The sequence below is a fragment of the Psammomys obesus genome, unplaced genomic scaffold, assembly GCF_907164565.1.
Source record: "Psammomys obesus unplaced genomic scaffold, mPsaObe1.curated_primary_1811, whole genome shotgun sequence".
NCBI classification, from domain to species: domain Eukaryota; kingdom Metazoa; phylum Chordata; class Mammalia; order Rodentia; family Muridae; genus Psammomys; species Psammomys obesus.
The window spans coordinates 7148749-7171415 of NW_026590062.1; the positions used below are offsets into that span (position 1 = coordinate 7148749).

Here is a 22667-nt window from a genome sequence, read left to right on the forward strand (position 1 = left end):
GGTGCCACAGAACAGTCCAGTCATATGCATCCTATGATGCTGTCTGCAGTATACTTTTTAGAACATCTAGAAAACAGGAAGTGACTTAGTTATTGTCTCCCATTGGGTGAATGAAGGGGAAAATTAGAAACTAGTTGAGGAATTTTGTAGTAAATCTAAGGAAGGAATGAAAAGTAACATGGGAAGCCTGCACTGAAAGGGGGGCAGGCAGCTCTCAGTCAAGAGTGATAGGGAACTCCTAGAGAGAGGCAGGGCTGACTTGGCCCATCAAGAATGGGATGGGGGATACTTAGTGTGGTGGCACAGGCCATTGGTCCCAGCACTCTGTGAGACAGAGGCAGGGGGATCTCTTGAGTTCAAGGCCAGCCTGATCTACAAAGAGTTTCAGGATATCCAGGGCTACACAGAGAAACCCTGTCTTAAAACAAAATAAAACAAACAAATGGGGACTAGGTTTCTTTGTATCATGTAGACAAGGGTCCAGAATTAGTAGTATCAGTTGCACAGTCTTACAAATTACTAAAATTGACTGGGCTTGATACTTTGAAAGAGTGAGTATCATGGTATATTTACTATGTCTCAATTTCCAAACAGAGGTGGCCAGGTAACTGAACAGACAGAGTGGGCAGACACAGGTGCACTTGAGTTAAGAGTTATCACAGACTACACAGAAGTCTGCCCATCAGAAAGGTAACAAGCCAGCATGCCCAAGACATAAAAAAGGCAAGGAAGGTGGACAGCTTTGCAGACATGTGTGCACGCAGCCCAGCTCAGCTGAATGGGCTGGTGTGTCCATGACAGGAAATGCTTGAGCAGGCAGTGACTTTACAGTCACTCTCATTTAATGTGAAAAGAGGAGTGAGGAAGAGCCTCACTCTTAGACCATAAAATGCCAGCCTGGGCCTACGAAGCCTGAGCCAAAGCAAGACCAGTGCACAGAGAACACTGTGTGGGGAAAACAAGCCTGAATTCTGGACCCTTATCTCACAGGCTGGATACAGAGGAGCCCAGCCACCTTCCACTTCTGTCAAACAAAGAGAAATAGGAAGAATAAGGAAGCTGGCATGATTGAGAGCAAGGAGAGGCAGTGCTGTCTCTTTAAGAGGCTCTTTGGAGATGCTCAAGTGCAGAAAGCCTGGAGAACACAACATTGATTGGGAATGAGGTAACCACAAACACCACTGTCTCAAATGAAAAGGGATTCAAGAGCTGACCCAGAAAACAAGCATCGTAACCACCAGATGAAATTTTAATGATAAACACAAGATGTTCTGCACACAAGCAAGATGGCAGGGTCTCAGACTGAGCCATCAACTGGAGCATCTCTCACCGAGAGGAGCCGAGGAGCCTCTCTGACCTGCAGCTCAAGTTTCACACAATCGATCCCAGAACACTGGCATCGCTGGGCCTTTGGTGGCCTATCTAGTGCTGAGCAGATCCTCAGGGAGAGGAGGGGGAGGAGGCAGCTGCCTTCAGAGCTACTGGCCTGTGTCCCCTCTTGGAGATCCACGCAGAGATGGTCCTAACTGGACCTGGGGAAGCAGTGTCCTACATCTCTACTTTCCCAAAATTCTTAGTCCCAGCTCAGCATTAACCCCCCACCCCGGCACTGCCTTATGTGCTTAGGCAGAACCTTGAAGTCAGAACAAAGTGTCCCTGCACAGTCACCACCTGTCTTCAGACGTGGTTAGGTAAAGCCTTCACCATACCTCACGACAAAGCTGCAAGCTTGACAGCATCCTAACAGCCAGATGGATAGGTTACCAACTGGGATGTGAGAGCTGAGGGGTCTCTCTTGAGGATGCAAGGCCAGCGAACAAAGCTAAAGGAAGCTGGCCCTCTTGGCTAGATCCTCTTGAAACAGAAGGACCAGGGAGACCACTCAGCGGGTTAGGGCGTCTGCCACCAAACCTGACAACCCGTGTTGGATCTCTGAGACCCATACAATGGCAGGAGAAACAAATACTGCAAGTTGTCTTCTGACCTGTACACACGTACTATGGCACTCAAGCACCCATATATACACACAAAAACAAGTAAATAGATAAAGTGTAAGAAAAAAAACAAAACAAAACAAAAAAAAAAAAAACAATTTTTTTTTTTTTAAATGGGAGAGCTTGCCATAAAATACTTAGTAATCTATTTGGAATTTCAATTCAAACGTGCTTTAACTTTTTTTTTTTTTTTTTAACATTTCATTTAGCCCCATTCATCTGGGGTGCCATGGCACATATGGAGGTCAGACAACAACCTGCAGAAATTGGTTCTCTCCTTCCACTAACATACAATAAATGTGGGTTCAGGGTCACACTTGGGTATAGTCAGATCTGGTGGCAGTACTTTGACCCTCTGAGCCATCTTGCTGGCCTTCATGTGGTGCTTACTGAGGAATACTAAAGGAGAGAAAAGTTAAAGGAAAGGCTAGTGACTATTGGCTGTGTAGTCCAAGGTGGGTGCTTATTTCCGGTTTCTTCTAGGCAGCAGCCCTGAGGCAGCTCTCACAAAGCCAACAGGCCTGAAGCTCAGGGACTCCAACCTTGCTTTCTGGCACATAGCCTCACACAACAAAAGTATATAAAATTGATGTTTTGAGATATTAGTTCAAGAGATATCCTAACCCTAAAACGAAGTTGATCTTATTGTACAATAAAGAAACACATTTTCAGATCTCCATAGTAACAGCCATGAAGAATTCCTCATGGTGGGTTCCAGAACAGCAGCTGAAGGATCACAGAAACTTACTTTGAACTTCTCAGCCAGGAGACTCACAAATGCCTGGCTGCAGGTGAGGAAAAGAAGAGCTCGTGGCCAGTGCCTTGCTGGGAGTGAAGGCTGCAAACTGGAGAGTGAAGTGGGGGTCTGTGTGTGCCAACACTAACTGCCCCCACTCCACCTCTCTGTCTTCACGGACACCGAGACAAACAAGCACAGACCTGCTCCCCACAGCTCCCAACTGTGCAGCTGAAGCTGAGGTGGTCAGGCAGAGGGCAGGGGATGAAGATAAAGACTGAGTGAACACAAAGGTACATGACTTTGCTTACCCTGCGATGACAACGCCATCATGAGAGCGCACGTCACACAAAACAGCATCGGGAATGTGCTCCAGCTCGCTCACGGCACCTTTGCGATTCTGTGTGAGGAAAGGGGGGATGTGGTTTATACTATTCTTGGGGTATCCCCTAATAATGTGCTCTGCTCTCACATACATGGGGGAGCCATTTTCTGTGTTGTGGATCACACTCAACTCACTGGGCATTCAGAAGGATAAAACAGCAGTACCATGTATGGTGAGTCTGCCCAGATTAGCCTCTAGACCAGAGGCACTTCATGGAGCAGAGAACATGAAATGCTGGCCTGTCCCCAGAAAGTCACTAGGTAGGAAGAAGTGTGTATACATACAGTTAAGTGTCCTTGCACATGACAGGGCCTGAAGCAGTGCATCAAACACATTAAGCAGGTCAGGAGAGAGCACTTAGAGGATATATAAAAGAACTCCCAGAAGAAATTAAAACTGTCACAGCAGACATAGACAGGGGAAGGGCAGAGAAAATGCCATTCTGAGTAAGCGTCAGAATTCTCAAGAAAATGGTCTTACCCTAAAGTTGGGTTGTTCCTTGGGAACAGTAGGTGGGATGCTGAGAAGGTGGGAGGAAGCAGGTTCCAGCTGTGTGCCCTTGTGTGACTTCTGAGCTATTTCTCATGATCACTGAAACGTACTTTATATTGGTAAACTGTCAGGTGCTGTTTGAACTCAGAAAATGGAGAAGCTGCCTCTCCATTTTAGACTCAAGCATGGCCCTGGCTCCCTTTTGGGGAGAGGAAAAAACAGCAAGTAGCTAGGGCATTTAAAAAACTAGAAAAGAAAGAAAGAAAGAAAGAGAGAGAGAGAGAGAGAGAGAGAGAGAGAAAGAAAGAAAGAAAGAAAGAAAGAAAGAAAGAAAGAAAGAAAGAAAGAAAGAAAACTCATCCTTAAGCCAGGTATGGTGTTGCATAACTTTAACCTCAGCACTTGGGAGGCAGGGACAAGTGGCTCTCTGGGAGTTCGAGGCTAGCCTGGTCTGCATTCCAAGTTCTAGGACAGCCAGGATGACATGTAATAGACCTTGTCTCAAAAAAATAAAAACAAACCAACCTTTCATCCTTGAGTTCCAAGGAGTTACCAATTGCTATCTAGCAAACCTCTTCTACAAAGGTCACATAGCTGATTTTCCTATGGCATAAAAAAACCCTGGAAAAGAGAAGCTGGAAGCTCATTCTGGGCCAGCACTCTGATGGAAAGCTCACCCATGCAGACAGCATTCCCCCAGGAATCCCAGAGGACTGCCTCAATTTCCCAGGCCATTTCTGCCTGACATTTTATGCACAATTTGATGTCATTGCCTTTATTTGCTTTTTCCATCGGGCTACTCCAGTCATCTCTGCTAGATGAGCACCTGGCTTGATGTCCTGCTATCTGCTGCTTCTCTCTAACCACTATTTATTCCTCTATTACTTGCTATACACTTAATACATTTATTCATTCAACATCAAAAGTATAGCTATCATACACCACTCTCCAGACTGTACAGGTCATTTGTTGTTAATTCAGAAAACATATCAATTATTTTAAAAATAGAAATGAAGAAAATTTGAAGGGATATTAAGTGTCTCTGTGTAGGGAGAACACAGAACGACAGTGAGCTCCAAAGTAAGCATAAATAGAAGTGCTCAAGAATACTACAGGATCTGAACTGTCAGTTCTGCTGGCCTGGTCCAAGGATTCACACTAGGGTGCCTAAGTCCCAGACCAAGTTGCTGTTGGGAAGAAGATGATGGCATCAATTACATTAAAATCAAGTCATTAAACAGCTATGTCACTGAAATTAGGCAAGAGAATTTGCATGATCCTAACTTAGTCATCAGGCCAGTCTACAGCCCAGGGGCAGAAGACATTCAGCGCTGTCAGATCAAGCCTAGTTGGGAGGGAGGACCTGGGCATATTCGGAGGAGGGAATAGAAGAGCTCTCTTGAGGGGAAGGTACTGAAAGAAAGTGGAGGACCTGAGATGAAAGCTGTATACCCCAGCACTCACGGAGTTCAGTGAAGTAGCTGTCTTCCCACCCTAGGCTACAAGCCATGCTGGTTATTCTCACTCAAGACAGATCTTAGAATGCCAGGGTGGCAAACACCAGGAAGGACAATACCGTGGCAAGCTTAGCCACCTGTCAACCCATTCCCAGGTCAGCTCTGAACTGCAGGTCCAGGCAAACATGCATCCATGGGTCATGCCCTAGGAAGAGTCCTCAGAACTCTGGGGTCCTTTCTGGGGTTTCCAGATACTGACTTAGGAGTAAGCAAGCCAAATGCCTGCCCAAGCCTTCCTGAAATCAATCTTAAATCAGAATCACTGATCTGTGCTTGGCCAGAGCCCCGAACACAGGCAGGCTCCACATCAGGCCATCCCCAGGGCCACCTTCCCCACAGCCACAGGGCTGGGAACAGTGCTGCTCCAGCCACCCAATAAGAATGGAGGCATGCAGAGGTGTCACACCTGCCATGACGCCTTTGCATGTGCTGATGACAGTCCCTTCTAGAACTGTAGGTTAGTAAAAGATCCATTACTTAAATCTCACCCAAGTGGTCCTCACTGGTTACAGTTCTGGGAGGTGGGCCCCGGATAGCAGAAGCCCCTCACACATTGCCGCCCATCTACAAGATCACATGATAGCACATGATAGACAACTACACACTAAGCACTTCTGTTGGGTTTGTGCTTACTAGAGAAATACTGTGAACAGACATGGGGTAACATAACATCTTCTTTGTAAACCATTACAGGATGACAAATGCTCTTCAGTTCTTCAGCCTCTGGCCTGAGTGAGGACATCCTGCTCTTGTCCCCTTGACCCATCCCCAACTCACGCACATGCACACACACCACGCCCCACAGAAGTAGCACAAACAGAGCAGTTGTTTTCCCTCAACTCTGGCATCTCCAGATTCAAAGCCAGGGACAACCTCACCCTCCTGGTTCCCTCCTCTATAGACAGAAAGGTAGGGAAGCCGGCTCCCTAAGTCTCCCTTCCCTCTGCCTTCAGGTGGACTGTGGACTGTGTGGCCAGCCCCTGGCTCGGCTGAGCAGCCTTGTTCAACAGATCACTCTGCCTGTCCATCAGAGGGCTTAATCAGGTGCCCAGGCTCCAAACAAGCCTATTTCCGCTTACCTTCTGTGGATGCAGACATCATGGGGTCACCAGATCTGACTAAGAGGGTGCTGTCTTAATGAACTAAGGAAGACTGCCAATTCTCCAGTGATGACTAGTCCTTAACTAGGTGCAATTTTGCCACCAGGGAACACCTGGTAATGCCGGAAGACATCTTGCAGGGTGTATTTGGCATCTAGTGGGGATCCTGGGGTGCTGCTTGGCATCCTATGAAGAGTAAGCAGATCCCACATCACCAGTAATGAAACTGGCCATCCCTGAGGGGTAAGCGCTGCTTGCTCACTGATGTTACAGACTCAGTGCACTGGTCATTAATCAGGTTACAGGGTGACTAGGGACACACATGCACACAAGCAAGACATCAGCACCAATCATGACAAGGCTTTCTTGTCTCAAAGTCTATTCAGATCAACCTGTAAGTGAGGGAACGGCTGAGCTCTGCCCCATCTCCAATGGCTGAACTCCCAGCTGCCTGAGAGGGAAAATAGCTTGGCCATGTACTATCCTGCTGCGCCTCACACAGACCTGGAACTCAATTCTTGACAGCTTGCTCCCCCAGAAACGCTTCTCGGCAAATGCTTAGCTGTGATCTAATATTTCTGTAGAGTCTCAAAGTGATAAATGCCAGGGCGACAAGCCAAGGGTTACGTGAGGAAAGAGCAAACAGCACTCAGCACCACTTCTCCAGCAGCAGCTCTACAGTGGCCTCCAGGCCTACACCTGTGTGCATAGCACTCTGCCCTGTTAGCCCTCTTGGAGGTGAGGAAAGAGAAAAGGTGGGGGCACAGAGCAAGATTCCGGTGTCCCTAACCAGTCAGGAAAAGGGTGTCAGACAGACCACCCCAGCCCCTTTCCTGCACTGCAGGAGGAAGCCCTAGGCCCAAGGCTGAGGGAAGGGCAACTCTAAGGCTGACGCTGAAGTCAGCAGAGTCCACAGGGGCTGGGGCTGCTCCGCATGCCTGCTCCTTCCACTCTGGGAATGAGCCTTGGGCAACAACTGCAGACGGTCCTGCCTCAGGGGATGCTACCCGCCACTACCTACCTTCCAGTTGGTTCTTATCATGTGTTCCTTGGCGAGGCACTCTTGCAAGATGAGCTTCCAGCAGGAGTAGTCAGAGATTCTGTTCTGGGAAAGGTACCCCTCCTGTTGGCACAGCCGGTACCACAGCACCTCGTCCTCAGCAATCACCTTCCATGTCTTGCTCACCTACAACAGCACAAGTGACGCAAATGTCAAGATCTGCAATTAGAGAGGCCTTGCCATCCAAAATCAATCAACACCTATATCACAGCCCCAGGCTTATGGCAGCATAAAACATCTCATTAACAAAACACTCTGAGGTGGAAAAAATACGAGCAAATGTTTCTAGTTTTATCTTTCAAGACTTCAAAACTGTTATACCACTATGTAACGTCACATTTTAGATGGCGTGATAAACTATCATCTAACAAATGAAAGAGAAAAAAAAGCACCAATACACAAAATACTAAACAAACTTGTACTCATAACCATATAAGCACATAGAGCTTTCCAGAAGCGTCTATGGACAGCATTTGCATGACCATCTTACAGAGCAGGAGTCTGGGTGCCTGCACTGTGGAAAGCTTTAGTAAACTAAATTTCTGACAGTATAAAATTCAAACTTTTGCTTCATGGAGAACTCAAATGTATAGATTAAAGACTAGTAATAGTATCAATACAACACTTGAGCTGCTGAACAAGACACAGTAGATGATGGAGAAATGAGTGCTCCATCTGGCACAAATCTCAAATCCCAACAGTATCCAGAATGTTGTTTCCTAGCCTTATTAGGGGTACAAGCTTACTTCTTCACAGGACAATGTATAAAGCTGATAGAGCACAAAGCATGGACTCCCAGAGGCAAATGAGAAACTGACCCCCCCTCCCCCCCCCCAATCAACATAACCAGCCTGCAGCATGCACTGTGGATGCACGATGGAGGCTATGGTTGCTGCCATGCTGAGGCTCAAGTTCACTCCTGGCAAACAGAGGGGGCCAGAAGCTTCCAAGATCCTATGCTGATAATAATCCCCTGGGACCAGTCAGACTTCGGAGGAGGAGGAGGTGAGAGAACAGACTGAGGGGGACCAGCTGGGATGGGGGTGTGAAGATGTCTCAAAATCTGCTCCTCCATGGTGGCAATTAGAGCACTACCAAAAATGACAGTCGGGCTGAGGCTGTAGCTCAGGGGTAGAGTGCTTCCTGGTCGGGCTGGGACTGTAGCTCAGTGGTAGAGTACTTAGCATGTGTGAGTGCTGTGGGGAGGGGAGTGCAAAGGAGATGATAGGTCAGTGAGTCAGATGTATCAGTATGAGGACCTGAGTCTGGATCCTCAAGGCCCAGGTAAAGCTGGACACAGCAGCCTGCCTCCTATGGAAATGTGGGAGGTAAAAGAAAGACAGGAGAGGCCCTGGCATTGGAGGGCCAGCTAGCACACACACACAGTGGGGAACAGAGACCTTGTCCCTAGGCCAGTGAGAAGGCTCATTAGTGCTTACTGCACATGCTGACAACTTGAGTTTGATCCCTAGGACCCACAAGGTAAGAGAACTGACTCTACAAAATTGTCCTCTGACCTCTATTCACACTTACTGGGACATGTACACACTATACACACATACCATACAAACACCATACAAATACACAAACCATACACACATGCATGCCATACACATGCTTACCATACACACAAACACCACACATACCATATACACCATACACACATGCTCACCACACACACATGCTCACCATACACACATGTACAGCGCACACACATACTCACCACATACACATGCTCACCATACACACACGTACAGCATACACACACCCACAGCATACACACACCCATAGCATACACACACCTTACTATACACACACATGTTACCCACACTATGCAAATATGCACACCACATGCACACACCATACACAAAATAATTAAGTTATTTAAAAAGAGAAAGCCCCTGTCTTGAGGTGGAAGGTGAGGGCTGACACCTTGCATGCACCCACACTTAAACATGCATCAACAGAATTTTTTTTTTAACTTTTTAAGTACCTTGGTAAGTAATGAGAAGTTTGAAACCTTTTAAGGACCAAGTACTCAATAAATAAATAAGTAAAATAAAAATTTTAAAAAGGATGAAGGTATGGTGTGGTGGTACATGCTTTGTATCCCTACTGGGGTCCACAAGAGGCAGGCAGTTATATGTGAGTTCAAGACCAGGCTGGTCTACACAGTGAGTTCCAGGCTAGCCAGAACCACACTGTGAGAGCCTGCCTTTAAAAACAAAGAAAAAGAAATGCTGGACTTGTTAAGAGCTGTGAGGCAGTAGCCAATGAACCTGTGTTATCTCTTCCTCCATCTCCTAGACATTCATAACAGCTACACCAGCCAGCAACACTGGGGGTGGAAGCATGGGGCAGGACAGACAGGCTTCGAGCTCACCAAACCTAACTCCTAAAGAGCTGGCAGCAGCTGACCTGTCTAGCAGACTGCTGGAAAGCAGAAGCTTTATCTGCTGTCTCTTACCCGCAGGGAAGCTGTTCCAAGCCCTGAGTATTAAATAAGTTTAACACTGCCAGCCCAGCTCACACCCATACTCCCAGCACTCAGGAGGCTACAGCAGACTGCTGTAAGCTCAAGGCTAGCCTGGGCTATACAGTGAGTTAGGGCCTGCCAAAACAACATAGCAAGCTCTTATCTTTCTTTGTTTCTTGTTTTTCAAGCCCTTATCTTGAAGGAGAAAGAGTTGTGTTAATACTGCAGCCACTTGCTCTGTTGTTAGGACTGACAAGATGCCAACCAAACAGCTCAAGAAGCCACATGCATGGGTTGTGCTGGGCACTTAGGGAGAAAAAAATCTAAGAAAACTCTGACTTTTAGATTTCAGCTGGCCTTGAACCTCTGTATCAGCATGAAGGTGTAAGGCAGGCAGAGCTGTGACCTTCTGGGATGGGAAGGTGTGTCCCAACACACAATGGGCCCTCAACAGAGGCTGGAGGGTTACTGGCTCATGGCAGTTAAGAAGTCTCTACTCAAATTACTAGCCTAGTGAGACTTCAGTGGCCACAGCAGCATACAGACAATAGTTAGCCCACCTACTCCTTCTATGGGGACAGGAGCAACTATTTCAAATGTGATGTTTAAGCATAGGCTCTGCCACAGAGCCACTAAACGCCATTGTAAACAAAGCAGAATCAAGTATGAAACACAAGCATACATCACAGAAGACTCTAGCACAAGGCAAGACAGAAGCTTTAAGACACTGGGACAGCCAGCTCAGGAAGATGCCGAGTCAGGAGCTCACAGGAACATCAACAAAAAGTAACTGAAGAGGAGCAAGGAGGCAGAGCTGAAAGCAGACTAACTGTAGCAACAGTCACTAGAGGGCTCCCTGGCAAATCTGAGCAGGCAGAGGACCAGCCAGTAGGGTGAGATCATCCACTCTAGGGAAGAAAGGAAAAAGGTCTCAGAAACCCGGGGGCACCAATGGCCAAATGCACAAAATCTGCAAATACCAGGGACAGGAGCAGAGATCTGAAGTGACTGAATTATGGTGCACTGTAACCTGGGCAGCAGCAAGAGAAATGAAGGCAGGGTTGGTGGAGCACTCCTGCGATCCCAGCACTGGAGGCAGAGGCAGAAGAATCTCTGCATGTTCCAGACAGCCTGCTCTGCAGTGAGACCTTGCTCCAAAGCATCACAAATAATAATAGTGATATAATCATATGACAAAGTAACTGAAAACTATTAATAAAATGGCACATTAGAAAATGTTTAATCCAAGGCAATAATGAAGGAGTAGATGGACAAAAACTAAGAAGACTGGAGAGATGACTTGGCAAGTAAGAGCACTGGCTGCTCTTGCAGGGGACCTGGGTTCAATTCCCAGCACCCACACAGTAGCTCACAACTGTTTCTAACTCTAGCTCTAAGAGATCCAACACTGTCTTCTGAACTCCATGGGCACCAGGCACACAAGTGGTGTACATACATGCATGCAGGCAAATACTCATGCACATAAAATAAAAAATAAATCTAAAAGACTCTCAAGCTGGGTATAGTGGCCCTCAGGAGGCAGAGGCAGGTGGATCTCTGTGAGTTCAAGGCTAGCCTGATCTATAGCTCCAGGACAGCCAGGGCTACATAGTGAACCCCAGTCCCCCAAATACATGAACAATCAAAAAGAAGCTAAAACTTACAAAGTCAAAGGTGGTTGACATCTGTGAGCTGAGCCTATCTTAGCCCAAAGCAAGCCAAGCACCACTGACCAGGAAAACACTGGTGCAGCCGGCAGCTCAGCTTCACCACATCTGCTGTGAATGGACATGTCACAGCAGTCACTTCCTTACAGGCACAAGCATGTGGGATCCACAGCAAAAAGTCAGGCCAAATGACAAAGAAGTTGCACAGCACCTGTCACTCTTCTGAGCCAGTGACATGGGCTCAAGCTGAGAACCAAGAGGTGCTGTGTAGATCAATTAGGCACATCCCACTTCAAGAAGGCACCCCAGCATCCTTGGCTGGTGGGGGTTTGGGCAGTCTTGAGCACTCCCTTCGGTGCTGAGCTATCTCTCTCAACAGGGGCCTGCTTGAGTGTGCTTCCTTCCACCCTGCTAAACCACCTTGGTTGCCCCTTTTGAGGACACCAGTTCCCCACTCGCCTACCCACCCTGCAGTCCTCACCATACTCATCATTCTTTGACTGGACTAAGCTCTGTCCTTTCTCTTCCTTCAGTCCAGCCACTGTCACATGACTGGTTTCCATAGCTACCTCTCAGAATGCTACCTAATATTTGTGACTCTAGACTACCCTCTTTGCCTAGGTAGGCAAAACACAAGAGTCCCCCAACCCATGGGCTGTCAGGTGCCATGGGGTGTCAGGATCCTGAGATGGAGGCTTTGCTACTGTTCATGGTACCGATAACTGGCATTGGGCACATATGTAGTAAGTAGGCTGGTTTCTACCCCAAGCAGCAGCCCAGCCCTTAGACTGTGCTTTCTCAGGGTCAATGTGCTCAAGCCTCCAGAGCAGTTCAATTTACTAAATGTTAAAAGCAGACAATTTTTTTTTATGGACAGCTTCACACTCATGCCACCTACTTAAAATTCTTAAAATTCCAACTACTATGAATCTCTCAACGTTCTTTCCCATTTTTCCACCAGGAACTTCAAATTAGTATTCACCATTCTTTAAGGTCTTTCAAAACATGAACTAGAATTCAATTTTTATAAAATTCCAAAGGGTAGGGTTAAAAGAGACAGCTCAGCTGTTAAGAGCACTGGCTGCCCTTCCTTCCAGAGGACCCAGGTTTAGTTCTAACACCTACAAGGTTGGGGAGGAGAAGGAAAAGGGAAGGGAAGAGATACACAAAGTAGATAGCACCTGAGACATGACCAAGGTTGGCCTCCACATGCCCACCTAAACAGCTATTCCTCACATCCATCACATTTCTCAGTCTTTGTGTCTTGTTTTTAAAAGGGGAGAATGAAATGCAGGAGCTCGCCAAGACAGGGCTAAAGATAAACCATGGACCCTAGCCTACGACTGACACAAGTCCATTACATAGTCCATCCTGGCACAGCCACACCATCAGTCACAAGTCCACTTAACCACACTGAGGCCACACTCCTCTACCTCAGCCACAGGGCCCAGATAAACCCTCATCTGAGCACACATGGTCAGAACATAAAGACCAGGAAAACAACTCAGTAAAGTGGCGACTCCAGTTTTTACAACACAGAACACTGTGGTTTTATCTTTGGTTTGTTTGGTCCACAGCTGAGCCTACCCATGACTCTACCCAAGCAGTGTCTGTTCATCTATCTGTGCCAGAATGAGGCTGAGCACAAGGGAGAAGGGAACAGAGTCATCTGTGGCTGAGCTGCACACTCAACCGCAGAGCAAAAGGCGCTTGCCTTCTAGGCCACTAGAATTCAGGGTCTACTGTGGTTAAGACAAGAAGTAACACATGTTCTCCAAGGACAAAGTACTAGCTTGGCACAGGGTATGAGCTTTGACCCTTAGAATTCATAACCATTTTTTGGCAAAAAAAAAAAAAAAAAAAAAACCTCTAAAACTTATGAAAACCCTGTAATACAACTACTGAACACAGTATGAAGAATGTCTCAGAGATTCTATAGACATAGGCAGCAGCGCAAAGCATGTTTGACAGCTGCTGGCTTCTTGGAGTGTTGGCAACCTTCTGAGGATAAATCCCACAGTGAAATGAGTTAAGAAAAGTCTAGTTTGAGCAACAGATTCCTTTGCTGGGACTCCTCTGGGCCTCAGCAGTCTGGAGTTATCTCTAAGATGAAGGGCACAGGAGGCTATGTTTCCTACAACCATCTGCTTTTGAACCTCCTCACACCAGGTACCTCAGCCCCAGCTCTGCATCTCAACCTGAGGCAGCAATTTCCCTGCTCCAACCTCCAGCCACCCAAACTGGGTCCTTCTGCAAATGTGTGCTGCCTGCTTTAGCCTGCCTGTGGCGGTTGGACTAACCTGGAGGAAGGACCTTTGAAAAGCACCAACCAGGTCACACTGCTTCATCCCAGAGGCCCCAACATCTCTAGAGCATCTGAACCAGGTGCCAGAGATTGCAAAGGGGAGAACTGGTTTCATTAAACAGTCGGAAGCAGCTATAAGAACCTGCAGGAGTCTGGAAGCCATCACAGATAATAACCATCTCCAAGAAAACCACCAAGCTATATTCGGTAACACTTTCAAGTCCACCCGGCAGTAACAGTCGGAAACTGAGAACAGAAGGATGTTTTGTGACTGTGTTCTGCAAAATGAATATTCAAAATAAAATTTAAGTTTTAGTTGTGCACACACACACCTCTTAGAGGACTTATAAGAGGGAGGGTTAAGAATGATCTCCACAAGGATCACAATCCTACTTATGACCAGGTATTACACAGAGATATGCACCAACAGAGGCATCAGGAAACTACAAAACAAGAGCTTCTTTCTTTTTAAAGAAAGTGAGACAGCCTTTAAGGATTTAACTCAGGAAACAGAAGGATGCAGTTAAACTTTCACAAGAGAATCTGAAAGGGTCCCACCAAAGGAAAGTCTTTTTAATGGTTTTGATTTCTTATATCACAACCCAGCAAGTTTACAAGCCTGAATTTTCCAAACGCCTAATGGTCTTTAATAGCACAGAACTGGACTCCCCAGCTCAAAGCCCCACTGAGCGAGCCTCAGCTGCAAGAACTCACTAATAAAAGTGGCTCCAGCATTTTGTTTTATAGTGCCAGTGTGAATTACCACATTGAGAAAAAAGCCTTTGGCTCAAAAAGTTGGCTTTATTAGCTCTTCCTGGATTGAGCTTACCAGTAGATGTGGAGCACGGCTTTCTCCACAGGTCCACCTGGGAAGGGCACACCGCAGAGCAGAAAGCACCTATGCACTCCTTATCTCAGCTACCTTCCTATGTGCTCTTGAACTAGGAGTTCTGCCCCTCAAGAGGGCCAATGCCTGTGGTCATTTTTGAGTCCTAACCCACATGACAAACAGCAGCACTTATACCTTGTCCCTTCTGCTGCACTGAAAGCCTTCATGCCTTGGTGCCAGGAATGGTTTTAGGATATGTGTCCCCAGCTGGCAGGGAGCAGCTGTTTGGGGAGATTAAGAACTTTTGGGAGGTGGGGTATAGCTAGAAGTGGGAGGAGCCTTGGGGTTTACAGTCCAGCTCACTTCTGGCCCTCTTTGCTCCTGCTGCCATGGAGCCACCTTCAACCGTATGCTCTCTGCAACGAGAGTATGTACACTCAAGCTCTGAGCCAAAGCCAATCCTTTCTCTCTGAGCTGCTTGTCAGGCATTTTGTGACAGTGACAAGAAAGGCAACTGAAACTCTGTGTCCTTCCTGACTCACAGATAAGCCCGCATCTCCTCATCAATGTCATCTCGGGCACCCTCCTGATACTCTTTTCCCCCATGTCCTTTCTCTTTTGGTTTCTCTGCTTACTAATACTGCTGATGTGTTGAGAGCACCCAGGGTTCAACTGGAGACTCAACCACAGCCTCACCCTGGTCATCCCCAAACTTGCTCCTCAGGAAATGTCATTCATGCTCCCAGACATCCTAACTAACCATTCCTTCTCTTCCTCATCCAGCCCACAGGCAATCCTGACTCTACTGTATAACTCTCATCAAATCATCCTGTCCTTTCCTCTCCAGCTGAGCTCCCAACTTTTAGCTGCACTAGCCCATCCCTCTCCTGGAACCCCATTGCCACTTTCTTTCTTCAGGATCCTTGTTGAGCCCCATCTGCAAAGGCCTCTTACCATGAACACAGGTACAAGGACCCAGTGATGAGTTTGGAACAGGAAGACATTCAGTTGGCCACTGTAGGTACACCACAGCCCAGCCATTTTGACCTTGCTGCCACTCCTCATCCATGGGAGATGCTCTGCAGGACAGCCTCAGCTGCACTTGCCTCCGGACTTCTGCATGGCTTCCTCATTCCCTGTGACTGGACTTTAGGCTGCTTTATTGGGTTCTTTTATCTAACACCCTTCACTCCCCTTCCAAACCCCCAACACTAGGTAGGAGAGAAAGAAAATTCAGAGGGAAAGGGGGTGTTGATATTGTTAAGCCTACATCCTGTTAAAAATGGCATTGAGTTCGTTGGGGCAGGGTTGATCTTCACAACCAGGATATCCAATTTCTTCTACATCTCTTTGTGTGAAACCACTTAACAAACTGCAACCAGGAGCAACCAGCATGAGCATGAGCATGAGCAGCAGCAGCAGCAGCAGCTACCACAGCAGCCACCGCTGCCACCAGGGTCCCTCTCAGGGCTCTTGCACTTACATTCCCTCTCAAAAGTCCCCAGATTTCCAAACGTCATACACTGCAGAAACTATCTGTAGCTGGCAAAAATCATGCCCCTGTCAGAGCATGAGGCAAATCATAGAGTCTGCTGCTCTGGACAATCTGAAGCAGCCGCACATCCCACACTTGGGATTAAAACAAAAACATATCTACATAACATTTCTGTGTTTTTAAAGAAACTAAAATTCTCACTACACCTCTGTCTAGTCTTCACTGCAAAGGCCCCTTCTCTGCACTCAACTCCATCTTACTCTGCTATAAGGCACTCACTGCAGAGGACTGACACCTCTACAAAGCAAGTTCTCCACAGACGCTGTTCACTTCAACACCTGCTGTCAGGAACAGGCCCTAAGCAAACCCTCTGAAAAGTGAGGAAGAGGTGAGCTCAACTTCTTAAAAATCCAATTTAAAAAAAAAGAGGGAAAGAACTGCTTTTGTTTTTATGAACCCTACAGTCCTGATGTGTGCTGTGCCAGGAGGCTCTGCCTTTCTTATTCTCCTGTCTTCTATATTCTCTTTCTAATGTTTCAATTGTAAAGATTTCCTACATGATGATACGGCCAACAGTATAAAGGCCTTCCAGTAGCCACTGCTCAGTCCACCGACTGTTTCTTATGATTCAGGACCCTCCTACAGTGGCTCTGCTTTTCTCTAAACCCGTGTAAAGAAGACAGCCACAGAGGCTGGGGATTAGAGTGGCTCCTGAGGGTGCTTATGCACAAAGACCCTTCCATAAGGCCCTGATGGATCTGACAACCACATGGAAGGTCAGACTGAAGAGCTGCTGGGAACTAAAGCCCATAGCATCATGGCGTGAGAGTCAGCACTGCCTTACTTGAAAATGGATCTGTGACTTGCAGAGACTTCAAAATCAGAGCTGCTCTTTTAACAAGCCAATGTTAGCTTCCTGAGGTGGACATCTGGCCAGTTCATGGCATTACATGTCCATAAAAACTGACAGCCTGACTCTTGACAGCCTGGGCTTCTGCTCTAGAATTACTTGTTTTGGTCCTGCCTGCTTATTGTTCACTGGTTGTACCACACTCTGCATCGGGTCACTGATGCAGCCCCCTTTTCTTTGACAGTTTTAAGACCGAGTCTTACTATGTAGCCCAGTCTGGTCTTCAACCTACTCAGTCTTCCGGCCTCAGCCTCCTGAGTGCTGGGGTTACAGGTATGCACCACCATGTTTTAGATCTCCATGTGCAACCTCCTGCCCTTTACTTGAAAATGGTGACATTCCTGCATATGCAGCTCTCCTAAAACTACACACTAAGAAATATACATAGTTACAACACATATTTCTTTGACCAAAGGCTACCTGAGGCTGCCTGGACTACAGGAGACACAGATGAGGGTGGTAGTCATGAAGGGTCCAAGAGATACCTATGCTGTTGACAGTGGTGGTGAGCACACAGATCTCTATCTACGATAAGACAGGACAGAGTTAAATAGACAGATCGGCGCATAGAAAACCAGTGGAACCTGAGCAGGCACCACAGAGTGGATGGACATCAGTGTTTTTGATGCCATGGCTGCTGGGCACATGAGGTATCATCAAAGGAAGAAACAGGTACAAAGACACACACCACCTGCCTGCATGCCTGTCTGAAGCTTCCTGTGGATTTATAATTACTTTCAAATTTTTAAAAAGAATGTTGGAGGGGGCTAGAGAGATGGCTCAGCAATTGGAAGCAGTAGTTGGTCTTGAAGAGGACCTGGTCTCTGTCCCAAGTGCACACATGATAGCTCACAACCATCTGTAGTCCAGTTTCAGGAAATTTGATAACTCTGATCTCTGCAGGTGCCAAACATGCAAGTGGTGCATGTGGAAGCATGCAGCCAGGACACTCACACACACAGAATAAATCAATCTAGAAAACTAAAAACAATGCTGGAATTGGACATGGTAGCGCACGCCTTTTATCCCATCACTCAGGAGGCAGGCAGATCTCTTGAGTTTGAGTCCAAGCCAGGAAGAAACTCTGTCTCAGGGGGAGGGAGGTTGGTAAATACCAGAAAGGATCCCTCTTCAGAAGTATTCATGTTGCAATATAACAACACTTAGTTTTCTCATAGAAACCAAACAATTTTGTAATTCTAAAATTAGTAATCTTCTCAATATGCATGGTAAACTATTACCCTTTAAAACACTAGGGCCCCTGTGGGCATGAAAAAGGATGGACACAAAATCATAAAGAGCAAAATGTTAGAGCTGTCAAACTGGTAATGTGCTTCCTAAAAGTCCTGCTGTTTTCATGACATTCTGAATGAAGCCCTCCAGCAGAGGCACACAGTCGCCACATAGTGCATAGGGGTCAGCTGCTGGCAAGGGCAGGGGGTACATCAGTACGCAGGGTACCCGCTAAGGAGAAGCACTGTGGCCCATAAAGCAGAGCGATGTAGGAGGCAAAGCCTCAGCAGAATGGTGAAAAAGGACATCTCTGAAGCTTCCCTGGACAGGCCTCCTTGCTGCTAGTACGAGAGCAGCTTGGCATAAAGAACTAAGCAATAGGTTTATCCAAGAGTACAAAACTAGGGTCCAATTCCACAAACCTGCCCCACTTCACTAAGTCCCAAAGCACCTAGAGAGAAAGAAACCGAGCAGAGGGAGCCCATAAAGCAGCAGGTCTCCATTCAACAGAAAGACTTTCTTCCTGCTGCAAAAACAAACATGCCACAAGAACAAATGAAAACACCACTTATATTTATTACTTTGTAGTTCATTTTAACGATGACAGAAACCAAGCCAATCCTACTGACTGCTGGCCATCTACTCTTGTCTTCATGTAAAGACTCAGTGAGAGCCCTGCTTCCCATCATAGCCAACTCCATCACTGTGCACTGAAGAAGCTCTGCTTGAGAATAGTTTCCATGCTTACACGCGTTCTCAAAAGTAGGTTACACACACACACACACACACACACACACAGTCACACAGAAGCCAACTGGACATACAGGGCAGCATTCTAGTGAGATGTAGAGAGGTGTGCTATGAATTAAACAGTTCACACCTGCAGGATAATCACTCAGCAGAGCCCATCTCTCCTGCAGTACAACCCTACTGTATCACAGGGACCTCTCCCACCTGACCCTAACACGCCCCGATAAACTCGTTGATCCACATGGCTCACCACAAAATGAGAGAGCAAAATAATCAATGTTCCTTTAAGAAGAGCCCAGTACCAAAAAGTAAATCAGAGCATCTAGAGCCGACTGTGCTGGGCGGAGCTGGCAAAAGACGTTCCAAGGCTCCCACCCTGGCATCAGGCTGATCTAGCTCTGCCCTCATCCTCTACTCCCGGGAGCAGAGCCAACGTGTGAGCTGGAAAACAACAAACCAAATTTCCAGGAGGGAGCTGACAACATAAGTACTCTTCATGCAACTCACAGCTCCGAGTGCCTTTTACACTGTGGCACGGGTTTCAGAGCGAGTTTCAGTGTTGCACTGATTTCATCATTTCCTATAGACACACTGCATCAAGAATGTGTGCTGGCATCTCTACTTAAGCGATCACATACCAAAGACACTCAGCATCTCCAAGTAAGCATCAAAGCAGATAGTTCACAGAAAGCCGAACCCAAGGAAAGTAATGTCTAATTGAGCAGCAGATAAAGAAAGTGACAGATCAGAAAAGATCTAACAGAATAGGACACAGCCAACTCTCACAGGAGAGAGGAAAGGGAAGATACCTAAGGGGCAATGCAAAGAGAGGAGGCAGTTTTACTGGGGCAGTAATACAGACACAGGGTGCAGAGACAGAACTCAGGTGAAGACTGAATGTGCCTGAAAATGAGAAGGAGCCAGGAGACTACAGTAGGTTGCTGGAGATAGTTTGAGGAGCAAGAGAGGCCAAGAGAGATGCCAGATTGGAGTTTGAGCCAGAACAGCTGAGTTGAATCAACTAGCCCAGAGTTCAGTGAGAAGAAGAAAGGGTGAACTTATTCAGCAGTAAGTCTCAAAGGCTGAAAAGGTTCTAGGCCTAGGTTAGATTGCATGGACGCTAGAAGCTTCCAGGACTAGGCCTAGGTTAACACAGAGAGGCAATAAACAATTGAAACAGGTGAATAAAAGTTCCTTTTACACCCAGGGACTGCATCAGCCTATGTATGCAGCTGCCTGTGAGCAAGGATGCCGGATGTGGGACTGTACAAAGTACTTTTTCTATGTCTACTGAGATGATGACACAACTTCTGACTTTCACACTAGCCATGTTGACCACATTTACACATTCCCAATGAATCATTTTTATTTTTTCACTGATGGGTTTAAACCCAGGGCCTCAGGCTAAGCTAGTTATATCATTAGGCAAATGCAACTTTGTTTTTCTTTCTGGCAGTGGTACTACTAGTCAAAGTCATGGCCTTGAGCAATTATTCAGTTTTAATGGACATACAAATTTTGACAACTGAACAAATAAAACTAAAAGGAGAAAAAGTAATTTAATTATATGCTTGTGGCCAAAAAGATGAGAGCAATCTTAAGGGTATAAACCCTGGCCTCCCCAGTGCACACCTGGTCAGAAATGTGGCCTACCCAGACCTCCATGGGATCTTATTGCAGAACGCTATACACTGAGCTGACAACTGTCACCATAATCAAAGCTGCTGTGACCACTTGCAGAAGCTTGATTTGGCCTGCTGACTTCCTTCAGAGACAGTGAGGGAAGTGGAGATGGTCACTAGACCCTCACTGGAGGGTCCTACTTCCCCAGCACCTCCCGGCCATGAGTATGTAATTCTGCCCAAACCGGAGTCTCCAGAGACCTGGAGTATTAACTGTGGGAGGTTAACTGAAGGGGGGACTCCACCTATGCAGCTGGGGTGCATATCCATGCTGAGGTGAGGCTTTTTGGGTGTGGCTGCTTTGGGGTCATCTCTACTTTATAGGTTTCTCCTCACCCATGCTCTGTAAGGAAGCCCAATAGTCTCTCTGGCTCCCCAGGTAACACTTTAGTGGAACTGTTCTTTGGTTTGTCATCAGTATCTTATAGAAGTAGAGAGATATCTGTTTATGTCTCCTAGGGAAGGATGCCCGCAACACCCCTAAAAGCAACCAAGCTAGAAAAACAGATGTTCCGCTCCATGGACATATGCATCACAGTAAGCATGGCATGACTACCACTCCTGTGCAGTACCCTCAACATACCCCCCTCCTCATTCACCTCAGAGTGTGATTTTGCTATTTAAAGGGTAATTTAGACTATTTGTCTAAAACATGACTTCACCAATCTGTCCCTGGGCTGACCCTCAGCTACCACCGTAATGACCAGTCTGATTTAAGGGCTACATCTTTGTACTAACATGTGTAATATATTAACACGGGCTAGCTCACTGCAGGCAGAGCCCAGGATTTCAGCCATAACTCAGACTTGGTGCAGAAGTCAGTAACTAGAAGGTATACATCATGTGGGAATGTAAGTTCAAGGCAGCCTTCCTTTAGGAAAGCTGCTGTGCAATTCATCAGTTCTGTCACTTGTGTGATTCTATAGACTCAACTGTTTGTGGGAGCTCCCTGCACCTGGTCAGAGCCGGGGACCCTTGGACATGTGTCTGCAAGCACTTACCTGAGCACAGCGACCCAGCTCTCTTCTGTTCAGATACTGAAATATATTGATCGCCAGTTCGTAAGGCAGCTGGACATCAAAGAAGGGCACCTCATCCATCTCATTCTGTGGAGAAAGAAGGAAGAGGTGAGGATGAGGCTGACAGCAGCCTGTGCTTGCAGGCCTTTCCATTCCTGGTCAGTGTTGTGGTGACCAGAGTGGAGGCTGTTTCAGAGAGAATCTGAAGCAGTGGAGTTTGTGGCTCCCACATCTACCCTCCTTTCAGTCACTATGAAATCCACATGACTATTTCTCACGATGTTGCAGAAGGAGAAGCACAGATGCTACAGGAATGGGTGCAAAGGCATGACAGAAAGCTCCTGACTTGTAAGGATTGCTGAGGCAGCAGATACTCAAAAAAGCCAGCCTGGGCCAGGGAAGCCACAATCCCCAAAGGCTGAAGGCTGACCAAGCCTCCCCAACATACCCGGGGAAAAGGGGAGGGGCAACTAGAGAAGTGCTGACCAGGTCACTAATATGTTTTCGTGGGGAAAGAACAGGGTGGAGGCTGCTCTGCTGGAGGGCAGGCTCATCTCTCCTCTAGGTTTCCTAAGCTCTTGGATCTCACCCTGCTTAACCTGAGCTAGCCAGTACAAACAAAGCAGCTCTCCAGTGTTGTTTATCAATGCTCAGCAACAAGAGCTCGCCTGCCCTAGGGTAAGCAATCAGAGATGAGGTAAGGGCTTCTGCTGAAAGATAAGGTCATGTGGATCCCGGCACACAAAGGAATCCAAGGGAGGCTAGGAAAGGCCAAGTGTGACATAAATGTCCTGAGGTCCACCTGCCAACCACTGCTGTGGTCGTGCTTCTCAGCTGCAGAGTGTGCCCTTTGTCCCAACAGACTAAGCTTGGGAAATTCATGTTTAATAGGCTCTGGCTGACATCACTGCCTCGCTGGCTGGAGGCAAGTTGCTAATTCACCACTCACTACAAGTTTCCACACTTCAAGGTGGCTACTTCAGAAAACAGTGTCCGCTACATTGAGGAGCATAAGCC

The 22667-nt window shown here is 46.9% G+C and overlaps 1 protein-coding gene across 1 annotated transcript in view; it reads right to left on the minus strand.

The window, feature by feature from the left end:
• The window catches only part of Fbxw8 (F-box and WD repeat domain containing 8), a 73372-nt gene that overhangs the window by 39309 nt on the left and 11396 nt on the right, over window positions 1–22667 (minus strand). Inside the window, exons 2-5 of the mRNA XM_055605955.1 lie at window positions 21633–21737; window positions 7246–7410; window positions 3042–3130; window positions 2743–2779 (exon numbers count right to left, since the gene is read on the minus strand). Coding sequence (XP_055461930.1) covers window positions 2743–2779; window positions 3042–3130; window positions 7246–7410; window positions 21633–21737 — 396 coding nt within the window. The remainder of the gene's footprint in view (window positions 1–2742; window positions 2780–3041; window positions 3131–7245; window positions 7411–21632; window positions 21738–22667) is intronic.